This window comes from Schistocerca cancellata, chromosome 7, assembly GCF_023864275.1.
Source record: "Schistocerca cancellata isolate TAMUIC-IGC-003103 chromosome 7, iqSchCanc2.1, whole genome shotgun sequence".
In the NCBI taxonomy this organism is placed as follows: Eukaryota; Metazoa; Arthropoda; class Insecta; order Orthoptera; family Acrididae; genus Schistocerca; species Schistocerca cancellata.
The window spans coordinates 213,025,884-213,039,710 of record NC_064632.1 but is presented as its reverse complement, the minus strand read 5'-3'; the positions used below and the strand labels follow the sequence as shown (position 1 = coordinate 213,039,710).

General features: G+C 36.8%; 1 protein-coding gene across 1 annotated transcript in view; it reads left to right on the top strand.

Moving 5' to 3' along the window:
* Nucleotides 1-13,827, top strand: part of LOC126092703 (dynein beta chain, ciliary-like) — an 863,310-nt gene that overhangs the window by 295,219 nt on the left and 554,264 nt on the right. The window contains 3 exon segments of the mRNA XM_049908426.1: nucleotides 1,066-1,288; nucleotides 4,750-4,827; nucleotides 8,847-9,038. Coding sequence (XP_049764383.1) covers nucleotides 1,066-1,288; nucleotides 4,750-4,827; nucleotides 8,847-9,038 — 493 coding nt within the window.

Genomic DNA, 13,827 nt, shown 5'->3' with positions numbered 1-13,827 from the left:
AAAACGCATGTGGCCTGGAACAAATATGGCCGCCGTTTCAAAGTAATAAATAATAAATTTTTTTAAAAAATATTTTTGTGGCTACTAAACATTGGGGAATTCACCCAGCAAATATAAAATTATTCTGAGATGGTCAAGCAACCATTATTTTTTTTCTTGGACCACTTGTATGGATTGACCCCAGTGATGAATAAAGTACAAATCTTAGAGGAGCCTAAAGAATTAATTGGTGACCAACTTCTTGTACTCCATAAATGAATCATTTCATGTATTTATTATTATGTAAATCTCACAACAAGAATGCTGTGTAAAACCTGACTTCATCACATCTTCAGTGCAGTAATGTTATCCGTGCAAGGATATGTTTCCAAGTTTCTTTTTTTTGAGTAATAGTAGCCGTGGAATGATCACATGCTCTTTAGTTCCACTATTTATACATTTAAATGTTATTGATAAGCTTTTTATGATAAATGAATGAAAACATGACAATATTATGGAGAGGATATATTGGTTGTCTTCTGGGTTTTGGTTCTGCCTGTCTGCAACTCAACTTTTCATAACATTGCCATTATTCTAGCCTAGATTTTCCACTGTTTGAAAACATTACAAAACTTTTTTCCACATCTTTAGTTATGTTAGGTTTTGAACTTCTCACACAGTTTCAGTGCAAGGAACATTAGGATATCAGTCCATTAGCAAGTATATATTATGTATTTTTCTTTGCCTGTGATTCTTGAGGATCTCATTAATATAAGTCTGTGAAACAAACTGTGTGTCTAATGTAAGTCATTTTCTTTCTTAGAGTATTTATGTGTGCAGTTCCCAATAAGCTAGTCTGTTACTTCATAGTATGATTAACATATAGTCCCTGTTTTTTCATTTTTATATTTTATCAAGAAGAATAGAATAAACTTGGAAATCAGCTAAATTAACATTGTACCTACAAATTTCTCTTTACTTTAGTCAGCATTAGAATAAAATAAAATGATCAGAATCATTTTTAATACATTCATTAATGTTATCAGGTGTATAACAATTGGCTTAAAAGTATTCCGTTTGTTACAGTCTATCCTTATTTGTGGATCAGATGGACCCTGATTCTGGAGGTGCTCCACTGTTTGCAGTGTCATTGGTACTCAAAGAACCTGAGCTTATGTTTATTCCTTCACTAAATACTGATGACCCAGACGGCTTCTATAAACTTGTAGAGAGCTTGATCAAAGATATAATGCGAATGGCCTTCTTGATTGAAAGAGTTAGCCAGAACCCAGAAAAATTACGTTACAAGGTAAACGTAATCCATTAGAGGTATTTTTGATAATTTTTAAGTTCTTAGATGTCACTGTGTCATCTTACTTATAAAGTCTATAATTGAAATTTCAGCTTTTTGCCATTTTTGAGGTGAATACTGTAAAAAACAAAATGTATGTGTAGAACTGTATTAATTCAGTAAAGTAATGCTAAGCAAATTATAGTTACAATATAAAACCAAACATTACCCACATTTTGTACTTCAGCACTTGTTACATGTAATCCTGCAATCAAACATTTCAATTGACATGCAAAAATTCCAAGGAGGCATGGTTCATTACAAGCTGTGAATAGAAAGATGCAGTTTGACTGTCAAAACGACAATTTGAGAAGCTGTCAATTACTACTGAAGCAGAATGTCATCAGAATATATCTCTCGAAACAGAAAGAAATTGTGTTCATAAGTTAAGACTGCCAGTGGCAAAAAGTTAGTGTTCAGAGCCATGGGAGAGAGGACACAGCACAATATTTTGCATGGAGAGTCATTGAGGGATGTAAAATCAGTTTAATATGTTATCCAGGGAAGTGTGTTGGGGCCCTTCCTGATTGTATTGTAAATGAATGACCTGTCAAACAATATTAGTAAGTCACAGTTGAAGTCAGTCAGCTTGTACAAATACTTACTTCATTGTAACAAACTGTTGAGACTTGAAACAGAATGATCTCATAGACTCAATCATAGGTAAAGCAGTGAACTGGTCATGAAACTCTAGGGAGTCTCATCCTTGAATATTCCTCAATTGGGCGGCACCCATACCGTATAGGACTAACAGTGATAGTGAATTTATACAGAGTGGGGTAGCACAAATAGTCATGGGTTTATATGACTCATAGGAGAATTCCATGGAAATGCAGAGAATCCTGAATTGCAAAATGCCTGAACAAAGGCTCCATCTACGCAGCAATTGTGTATTTTCAAAGCTTCAAGAACCATTATTGAATGAGGAATCTAGGATTGTACTGCAACCGCGTACTTATAGTTCTCATAAGAGCTGTGAGGACAAGACTTGACTAAATCCAGTATGCATAGTAACATTTAAGCTATCATTCAGCCAGTGCCCCATATCCAAAGGAACGAGAAAAAAACTTTAACGTGTTGCATCCTCCATACACATCACAGTGATTTGCAGATGGTTTTCGATTTAGACATCAAAATTGCCAATACTTTGATCAGTGGCAGCTTCAATAAGTGAAATTATTTTTACCATATAGTTTAAATTATTAACAAAAACAATAATACTAGAAACAGTTTAGGGTATTTTATTGACTTTTGCTCCACATATTTGGATGTGGTATTATACAATAAACACTATAATTATTTTGTATCCTTACAGTGCCAAACTATTTTCAGTTTTTCCATAGTATCCTGGTGATGAAAATACAGTTCAGTCCAAAGCTCCTATTCAATTGTCCTTTGATACATTACTTGCTTATTTCTCCCATTTTTTTTTCTGAAAATCTTCAAATAAATTTAGGATGTGACACACTTATTGCTACCCCATACTTTACTTCCACATATTATTTAGAAATTGTTTTTAACTAATATTTCCTGTAAGTGAATGTTAAAAAGACAATTTAAGTGGCAGAATGGTAGTATTGGCAGTGGATGAAAACAGCCTGCTGTAAAAATAACAAAAAATATTACTGTTCTCGTGCATCCATTAAATTAGCACTAGAGTTCTATAACATATGTTGTTCAGTGTTAAAATTAGCTTAACCTGGGACTGACTTTTTTTACTGCTTAGAAATGAGAAGTATTACAAAGATTGAATATTTCACATCCATTCATGTTCATAAATAATCTTCCACATAATCAGACCAGAATTGGCCACATTTTTATGCAGAATTGAACAATAAAAATACTGTGTGATTTGATACCTGAATTTTGTGTTGAGACACTAGTTTTCTGACACTAATTAGCCATGATTTTTATTCTTTTATGACCATTTAATATTCCTGTAGGTAAAGGAAGATTGAAAGACTATTTTGTATGCATCATTTTGTAGAATTCAAAGTGAAATTGTGTATTTAGATCCGAACACCTACAACAAGCTTCCTGAAGGTATTAAGTATGTATACTAATTCAAAAATTTAATTTTATTAATGTAAGCTATGATAGTTCTACAATATTCATTTTTCTTTTTAACTGGATTTTACATATAAAGAACCAGAAATTCTTAGTAAATTGTGTACTGATACATATAACATACTAAATAAGAGGGGAAACTGATAATGGCCAATAGGTATAACATGTTGCAACAAAAAGTTCGAACTAAATGCAGCCTAAGTAAAAATAAATAGTTCTTAAAGTGCTACATCACGATATTCAGTACCTCAGTGCATATTTACTGCACACACTAAGCAAGGAAAATGCAGAGTGAGAGTCTGAAGACTTAATTATGATGACAAATTTTGACAACTAAGCTTTACCATGTAATTTCAGCCAAGCAAATCATAAAGATTAAAGCATTCTAAAGATTATGAAAACTTAAATTCTGTGTAGCTATAAAAGGTCAGATAGAGCTGATTGGTGACCTAGAGTGACAAAAAACACTATTAACTGCATAGATGATGCCTACACTGATTTAGATAATTAGGGTTACTGTAATAAATCTTCACTTCATGATCATCTCTGTCATACAGTGGAAATACTAAAGGGATATGATTCACACAGTATGCATGGGATGAGGGAAATTAAATATATAAGTGAACAATCTTTAGAGAAGTTGGAGTGTTATGTATAGAGCAGAAAAACTTTATTGACAAGTGGAATAACTTTTATTACACATTCTTTAAATATGTAAGTGTAACATGTGCAGCTACATTCAAAAGAAAAAATGTTTAAATCATTTAAGACCAGCTTATGAAGTGAAACAACTGAAGGAAAAAATGTGTATACCAGCAAGATGCATAACAGACGTTATACTTTTACAACTAAAGGAGACCACTCATGGAATAGTCACAAAAAAGAATGAGAACTTAATAACTTTAAGATAAATCTTAGATTTAGAGAAAATGCACATACACAGGATGTGTCTACAGTGAGTTATTGGAGACTGAGGTAAGGAGGCTTACTTCGTTTCCTTGATTTGTGCCCCTTTGTGGAACTGATATTATGCTTCCCATTATCCTCTGGCAGTCCTTCAACCTCAACGTCTAACAGTGATGTTATTTACACTTTTAAAATTTGGTACAGGTTACTTTCAGTGTAATGAAATTGACATGTAGCAGATGAGACTTGTGTGTGACAGGGAATGTGAGAAGATATCTTTGAATGACAAGTAAAGTTGTTAGAAATCAGTCAAATCATTTGAAAGTAATGGTAAGCCCACAGACTATAAGTATACAATGTTACTTTTGTTACAGTTGTATTCCTAATTTATTGTTCTTAATTCTTGAATTTCTAACTATATATTAATTTAACAAATTATTTTTCAGCACGAACTGGAAGCCAATGAAGAACTCATAGACATGAGGCAGGAGATGATGTGCCATGTGCAGCTTGCAATGGATGAGGTATGCATTACAACTTTTTAATTACTTAATACTGCCATGAAAATCAGGAAACTTGCAGGTAGCACAGGATGTATAAAAAAATCTAATAAAAATTTTGTAAATTGAACAAAAATATAATAACTGATTGATTCATTATTGACCCTTTTATGTTAGCTCTGGATAGGGACAAAGTTTATGCTGCTAGCAAATGCTGCTCTATTATCTGATTATAAGCAGTTGAAATGATTGGCTTGTACTTGTGATTCAGAATGTTAAATTTCAAAAACTGCTAATATAAATACTTGAAAGTAAAGGGATAGAAAAAAACCTCCAAAAATCAGCCACACTGCCTAAATCACATATTTTTCTGCCACTTGAAATCTTCATTACAAATATTCCTTCACAAAACAGTTCAAACTCTAAACTAGCTAAGTGAGCATAAAACATTACCTAGAATGATTCCAACTCACATCCTTAAAGAATCATCCTCTTGTCCAAAATCATCCTGTTGTGACATTTCAGGAATTCCTCACTTCTAGTGACACTTCCCCATCCTTCCTGAATAATATTACTGAATCCTGAAACTTTACTCAAACTGAGTCCTGGTCTGTTCTTGACCTGAATCCAGACTGTTCTGTCATCATCCTCCCTGCAGAAAAGGGCTTCACTGTTGTTGTTTGTCTGTGGGGAATATGTGGAAATGGGACTTTTCAGATTGTGGACACATTGGCATGAAAGACTGTTCCCATTGGCTTCACTACTTCCACACAGAATGAGCTGCAAATAGTCCATTCTTCCATATCATTGAGCAGTCCCCCCTGCCTATGCCAGAGGCAAGTTCACCAGTGCCACATTACTATCCTGTGTGATACCTGCACCTGCCACACTCCCAGATGCCAGCCACAATTCCTTCCTTCCCTCCCTCTCCCTTCCAAACTCCTTTATCCCATCACTAATTCCACCCAATACAACACCCCATTCCCCACCCCACTCCACAGTCAAGCTGCAGTGCCAGTACCATGACCATGAATCTCCCATGTTGTAATTGTGGACTGTAATAACTCCTTCAAATGCAAAAAAAATTTATCTCCCTTACAACACATTTTAGGGACATTTGCCACAGTATTTGTGACTTAAATTATTATGTGTGTTCTTTCATTTTAAATACACTATGTGATCAAAGGTGTCTGGACACATTTTAATGGACATTAATATGGGGTGTGTCCACTCTTTGCTTTTTGATAGTTTGAACTCTGCTGAGGACACTTTCAATGAGTGTCTGTTGGGGAATGGCAGCCCATTCTTCCTCAAGAGTCAAAACCAGAGACAGTAGTGATGTCAGACACTGAGGTCTGGAGGAAAGTCGACATTGCAGCTCATCCCATAGGAGTTGGATTGGGTTCAGTTCAGGACTCTGTACAGCAATCTTATTGTTGACAAACCATTGTCTCATAGATGCTGCTTTGTGACAGGGTGCATTGTCACACTGACACAATCAATCATTATTTTTGAACTATTCCTGTACAGTATACAGTACACATTATCATCTTGGACAGTTACAGTACATAATATTGTAAAATTTGTTCACTTCCTTCTGCGTTTAGCTTGTCATAAGCACAGTAAGAGGACCACAGCATTACCACAAGAAACACCCCAATAACACCACATCTCCTGTACCTACTGTTGGCACTACACATGATGGAAGGTAACGTTCTCTGGACATTCACCAAACCCAAACCATTCCATCAGATTGCCACAGGGTGTAGCAGGATTTTTCACTCCAAATCACTTGTTTCCAGTCATCCACTGTCCAATAGCGTCATTCTTTACACCACCCCAACCACTGCTTACAGAAATGTTTTGCTTATTAGGAGGTGTTTGACCATCGTAACCCTTTCTTTTTAACTCCGTATGCACTGTCATAATGCCACTGGTAGCACTTTGGAACTCATGATTGATTCCTTCTGCTGATTGATTGTGGTTTTGTTCAACCACTGACCACCGTGCCTGTCCATCAGTACGTGTCGGCCTGGTCTCCATTTAGCTGTAGTTGTTCTTTTTCATTTCCATTTCACATTCAGATCACCAATGGCTGACTTGACAGATTTTCACTCAGGTGACATTCAATGACTAGTCCTTATCTGAAGTCATTGTGTTCTTCTGACTGACCCATTCTGCAGTAACTGCCTCCCTGATTGACAACACAATACTCCCTCCCTCCATTTATACTGCTGAATCAGCCTCTCATGACCTCTAGTGATCGGTTCTTCATTCCATATGAGTATCCAAACACTTTTGACCAGATAGCATACAAGCACAAGATCAGTGTATATATCTCAAAAGTACATCTAGTTTCCATTTTAACATTTTTCTGTTGTTGAAGTAACAGTTCTAGGGAAGTCTGCACATCTACAGGCCAGGATGGTGACCTATCGAATACTTGCTGATGCGCCTAGTCAGGTATTTCCTCTTGCTAATTTGCCTCAAGTGCTGAAGATGCATGTCATCTCTCAATATGACCCACCACGTGTCCAATACAAATAAAACAACACACAAAATCTGCCCATTTATATTAGAAATATCAATTTATGTTGTTTTCTTGCTACATCAATCACTTTTGTTGCAAGTGTCATTCATCAGTAAGAAAATGCAGGGATATGCCTCCCTCCATGGAAGTTATATACATAACTACTGTGTATGTATATTTTGTATTAGTAAGCTCAGAAGAAAGACATTGATTAAAACCTGTACAACATTTTTAGTCTTGTGTGTGTCCTGACTGCTCTCCCGACACCTCAGCTGTGATTAAATAGCAATTATTCTGCTGAATTTCTGCAAAATATTATTTATTTGCTCATGAACTCACTGTCAGTTTCTTAAGCCATCAAGAGATTACAACTTAATGTTACAACCACAGATACAATGACTTGTAACATGCACATATATAACTAATACAGATACAAGATGCATAAGTGATGAGATGAAGAATATTTATGAAGGAAATTACTATGGTGCAAAAATTAATGTACACAAAAACGGACGAAACTTAAGTCTTATGAAGAAATCATTATGTTTAACAACAGTTTGAAATGTAAATTTAATAATCTACTGAAATAATTATGTAAATGCTTGAGACTTAGTTCAGGAGAGAGAGAAAAGGAAATTTTGTTTGATCATTCAAAACTTAAGCTAATTTTCTTGTCATACACTTATTGGTGCAATTAATTGCATCATTTCATTGCATTAATTGATAGCAATTAATTGTGAGAGTCCTTCTGTTGCAACTATCTGTGACACAACATCTCTGCTACATGGTGAGTAGCAACTTCCTTTTCATAACATTGTTACATTCCATCTTGGATTTTCCATTGTTTGATTTATTGATTTCAAGAATTTCCTGTACTATTGTCCTTCTGATTTTCTTAGCAGTAGATAAAAATTCATGAGCTACATTGTGTGGTTGGTTTTCTGTTAAAAGATGTTTCCCTGTCATTGATAAATTGACGCTCTGCATGCTGAAAAGCAGTTCATGATCAAATAAATAATGTTTTACAGAACATCGGGAAAGTTTTTCCAGTTCTGTGGTGTCATGTTCTGTAAAGCACTGTCGCCTTTACTACTCCCATTATTTAACTTAAATTTTTCATTATGACAAATTTTGGTCAAAACTGATTCTGTTTGAATTATAGTTTAGGCCTACATGATACATGTATTTCCAGTTTGCACAACACATTTCCAAGTTATTTTCATTTTTACAGATAGCTGTAATTTAATTGTCGTATGAGAACATAAGTCGGTTAATATGTACTTAACAAAATATTCTGTATTCTTGTAGCTGTCAGTGTTATACATGTAAATTTCACTTGGTAGTAGGTGAGCACATAAAGAAAAAGGAAGATAACACCTTCTCTAAGAAATAAGTACTTATACTTTCCCAGGTACAAATTTACAAGTGAATAATTTCAAGATTTTTATAAATAATGATGTGTTTGCAAAGTATGCAGTTTTTACTATAAAATATACTATTGATTGTCTTACAGGCTAATGAGTACTGTAAAAAGTTCCAAGAATATGCACATCTGTGGTTAGATGACCGGCAGGAGTTCCTTCAACAGTTTATAACCTATGGGCATGCTTTAACCCCGGAAGAAATTTACTTGGTGGAAGCGGGCATTGAAGACCATCCAAGCTTACAGAAGAATCCTCCAACTCTACCTAAATTCAAAGAACAAGTAAGCATCATAGAACAAGTGTAGTTTGTCATTAGGATCAGTATATGCTGTAATCCTGGGTTGCTTTCACTAAGAGGAGTTTATAACACGCTGTCTGCATAATTGTACAGAAGTCTAAACCAAAATGTGAAATATTCTCTTCAGTTCATTTTACTATCCCTTTATTAGTTATCTCATCTAATCATCTGATCTTCAGCATCCATCTGTAGCACCACATCTCAAAATCTTTTAACTTCTTCTTGTGTGAATTACTCCCTGCAAGGCCATGCTCCAGGCAGATATCTCCAGAAAAGATTTTTTAACACTTAAATTTGTGTTCAATGTTAACAAATTTCTCTTTTTCAAAGACACCTTTCTTGCTATTGACAGTCTGCATTTTATATCCATTCTACTTTGGCCATCATCAACAGGGTGTATATACTCTGGGACAACCAGGAAATCTGGGGATAACATGGGAATTTTTCATCTGGGACAAAGCCGAGAAGTTTTTAGAGTCCCAGGAATTTTCATTGTTTTAGTTTTCAGCTAAATTTTTGTAATTTTGACTGGTAAGAACTGATACTCCAAAAAACAATTGCATTTTAGCCCACTACAGCAGAATGATACTGTAGCAATAACATGTAAACAAGAGAATAACACCAAAACAAAATTTAAGTTACAAAGAAAATGCACCACTTACAACAAAACACAGCCCACACACAAGCATGTGCTAACAGCAAAATGTGTTCGAAGACTTCAAACTTTCATAACACTACACTGCTTTTAATGTGGGCCTAAGGGAAATAGTTCCCTGCAATGAACTTGTGATGTCACTCTAGCCGGCTTGTTTGCCACACTTTGTGAATACTCAACTCCTTGCAGGGCACATGGGATATCAGTATTTAATTGAAAAGGCACACATTAAAAGTCATTACTTCGTTGTGTGCTATGAAGAGCTTGCATGCATTTAAATGCACGGTCAAGGATTATTAAACTCATCTGAAATAGTTACTCACTGCCTGCCAGAGATGGCTGCTGGCACTCGTAAGACCTGAAGTACACATATTGTGATGTACAAGCCACAGCCATTTTTTCATGTGGACCTCGTTTCAATTGATTGATTTTTTTATTGGTCCAGCTATACAGCATAAACTGTACAATTGATATTTGAAAGGTCAAAGAAGAGCTGAAGTAATACATAGTCTTAGCAAATAGTCATCATCATCATCATCATCATCATTTAATGCCTTTCAGCATTCAGTCTGGAGCGTAGTCCCCTTTATAAAATTCCTCCATGATCCCCTATTCCGTGCCAACATTGGTGCCTCTTCTGATGTTAAGCCTATTACTTCAAAATCATTCTTAACCGAATCCAGGTACCTTCTCCTTGGTCTGCCCCGACCTCTCCTACCCTCTACTGGTGAACCCATGAGTCTCTTGGGTAACCTTGCTTCTCCCATGCGTGTAACCTGACCCCACCATCTAAGCCTGTTCGCCCTGACTGCTACATCTATAGAGTTCACTCCCAGTTTTTCTTTGATTTCCTCATTGTGGACACCTTCCTGCCATTGTTCCCATCTACTAGTACCTGCAATCATCTTAGCTACTTTCATATCCGTTACCTCAACCTTAATGATAAGGTACCTTGAATCCACCCAGCTTTCGCTCCCATACAACAAAGTTGGTCGAAAGATTGAACGGTGCACAGATAACTTGGTCTTGGTACTGACTTCCTTCTTGCAGAAGAGAGTAGATTGCAGCTGAGCACTCACTGCATTAGCTTTGCTACACCTCGCTTCCAGTTCTTTCACTATGTTGCCATCCTGTGAGAATCTGCATCCTAAGTACTTGAAACTGTCTGCCTGTTCTAACTTTGTTCATCCTATTTGGCACTCAATCCGTTTATATCTCTTTCCCACCAACATTACTTTCGTTTTGGAGATGCTAATCTTCATACCATAGTCCTTACATTTCTGATCTAGCTCTGAAATATTACTTTGCAAACTTTCAATCGAATCTGCCATCACAACTAAGTCATCCGCATATGCAAGACTGCTTATTTTGTGTTCACACATCTTAATCTCACCCAGCCCGTCTATTGTTTTCAACATATGATCCATATATAATATGAACAACAGTGGAGACAGGTTGCAGCCTTGTCTTACCCCTGAAACTACTCTGAACCATGAACTCAATTTACCGTCAACTCTAACTGCTGCTTGACTATCCATGTAAAGACCTTTAATTGCTTGCAAAAGTTTGCCTCCTATTCCACAATCTCGTAGAACAGACAATAACTTCCTCCTAGGAACCCGGTCATATGCCTTTTCTAGATCTATAAAGCATAGATACAATTCCCTGTTCCACTCATAACACTTCTCCATTATTTGCCGTAAGCTAAAGATCTGGTCCTGACAACCTCTAAGAGGCCTAAACCCACACTGATTTTCATCCAATTGGTCCTCAACTAATACTCGCACTTTCCTTTCAACAATACCTGAGAAGATTTTACCCACAATGCTGGTTAAAGAGATACCTCTGTAGTTGTTACAATCTTTTCTGTTTCCATGTTTAAAGATTGGTGTGATTACTGCTTTTGTCCAGTCTGATGGAACCTGTCCCGACTCCCAGGCCATTTCAATTATCCTGTGTAGCCGTTTAAGACCTGACATTCCACTGTATTTGATGAGTTCCGACTTAATTTCATCCACCCCAGCTGCTTTATTGCACTGCAATCTATTGACCATTTTCACCACTTCCTCAAATGTGATCCTATTTCCATCCTAATTCCTATCCCATTGTACATCGAAATCTGAAACATTACTGATCGTATTTTCACCTACATTGAGCAACTCTTCAAAATATTCCCTCCATCTGCCCAAGGAATCCACAGGATTCACAAGCAGTTTTCCTGACCTGTCCAAAATACTTGTCATTTCCTTCTTACCTCCCTTTCAAAGACTGCTAATTACACTCCAGAGTGGTTTTCCAGCAGCTTGACCCAAAGTCTCCAACCTGTTTCCAAAGTCTTCCCAAGATTTCTTCTTGGATGCTGCAATTATCTGTTTGGCTTTGGCTTTGTTTCTTTCTTCAACATAACTTTCTCTGTCTACCTGAGTTCTAGTATGTAGCCATTTTTGATACGCCTTCTTTTTCCTTTTACAGGCTGCCTTGACTGTGTCATTCCACCAAGCTGTTTGCTTCATCCTACCTTTACACACTACTGTTCCAAGACATTCTTTAGCCACTTCTAGGACTGTGTCCCTGTACCTTGTCCATTCCTTTTCCAATGACTGTAATTGACTACATTTAACTAACTGGTACCTTTCTGAGATCGCTGTTATGTACTTGTGCCTGATTTCCTTATCGTGAAGTTTCTCCTACATATGGACCTGACCTCCTGCACTTTCGGCCTCACGATACCAATTTCGCTGCAGATTAAATAATGGTCAGTGTCATCAAAGAATCCCCTGAATACACGTGTGTCCCTCACAGCCTTCCTGATTTCCTGATCTGTTATATAGTCAATGACAGATCTGTTTCCCCTGCCTTCCAAAGTATACCGGTGAATGTTCTTATGTTTAAAAAAGGAGTTTGTGATTACTAAGCCCATACTGGCACAGAAATCCAAGAGTTGTTTCCCGTTCCTGTTGGCCTCCATATCCTCTCCAAATTTACCCATAACCTTTTCATACCCTTCTGTTCGATTTCCAATCCTGGCATTAAAATCACCCATGAGCAGAACACTGTCCTTGTCCTTTACTCTAACAACTACATCACTGAGTGCATCATAAAAACTATCCATCTTATCTTGATCTGTCCCTTCGCAATGCGAATATACTGACACAATCCTAATTTTCTTGCTAGACACTGTCAAATCTATCCATATCAGTCGTTCGTTTACATACCTTACTGCAACTACGCTGGGTTCCATTTCTTTCCTGATGTAAAGCCCTACACCCCATTATGCTATTCCTGCTTTGACTCCTGACAGGTAGACCTTGTGTTCTCCCACTTCCTCTTCTTTCTCACCCCTTACCCGAATGTCACTAACAGCTAAAACATCCAGCCCCATCTTACTTGCAGCCTCTGCCAGCTCTACCTTCTTCCCAGAGTAGCCCCCATTGACATTAATAGCTCCCCATCTCATTACCATTTGTTTGCCGAGTCGTATCTTAGGAGTCCCTGGTTTGTCAGTTAGAGGTGGGACTCCGTCACTTCCAAAGGTCCGAGGCATTTTGCTCTGATTATTGCCAGCATCATATTTAAAGTACCAGGGAAGCAGGTTGTTAGCCTTACTTGCCCCAAGTCCCATTGAGTTTTATCCCTAACGGTTGAGGGACTAACCGGTGGATTTGGTAGTCTTTGCTGTATGAGCACAAAGGTGACCACAGCTCAGAATATGTCTGAGATGCCTGGCCTTATTCCAAAGTAACTGGTATCCCAACTGTCGGGACCACTTACTTGGCCACTCATACGTTGCCCGTGGTTCATGAACTAGGACATGACTACAGGAACCCACACCATGAACCAAGGAGCAAATAGTAGGAAATTAAAATTAGGTACATATTCTTACAATTTTCTTTTTAAGTAACTTTTTTTTGTTACATATTCAGAAATTCTTTTATGGGATAGAAACAGTACTTTATTAGAAATGCCTTTAGTTCAATTTTAAATTTTGGATAATACGATTTATATTTCTTCTGGTATCTTATTGCATAGTATTACGCCAATGTTAATTATGCTCATGTGATAAGCTGTAGTTCTGTGATATTTTTGGTGAATATTTGATTTCCCTCTGTTACAATGG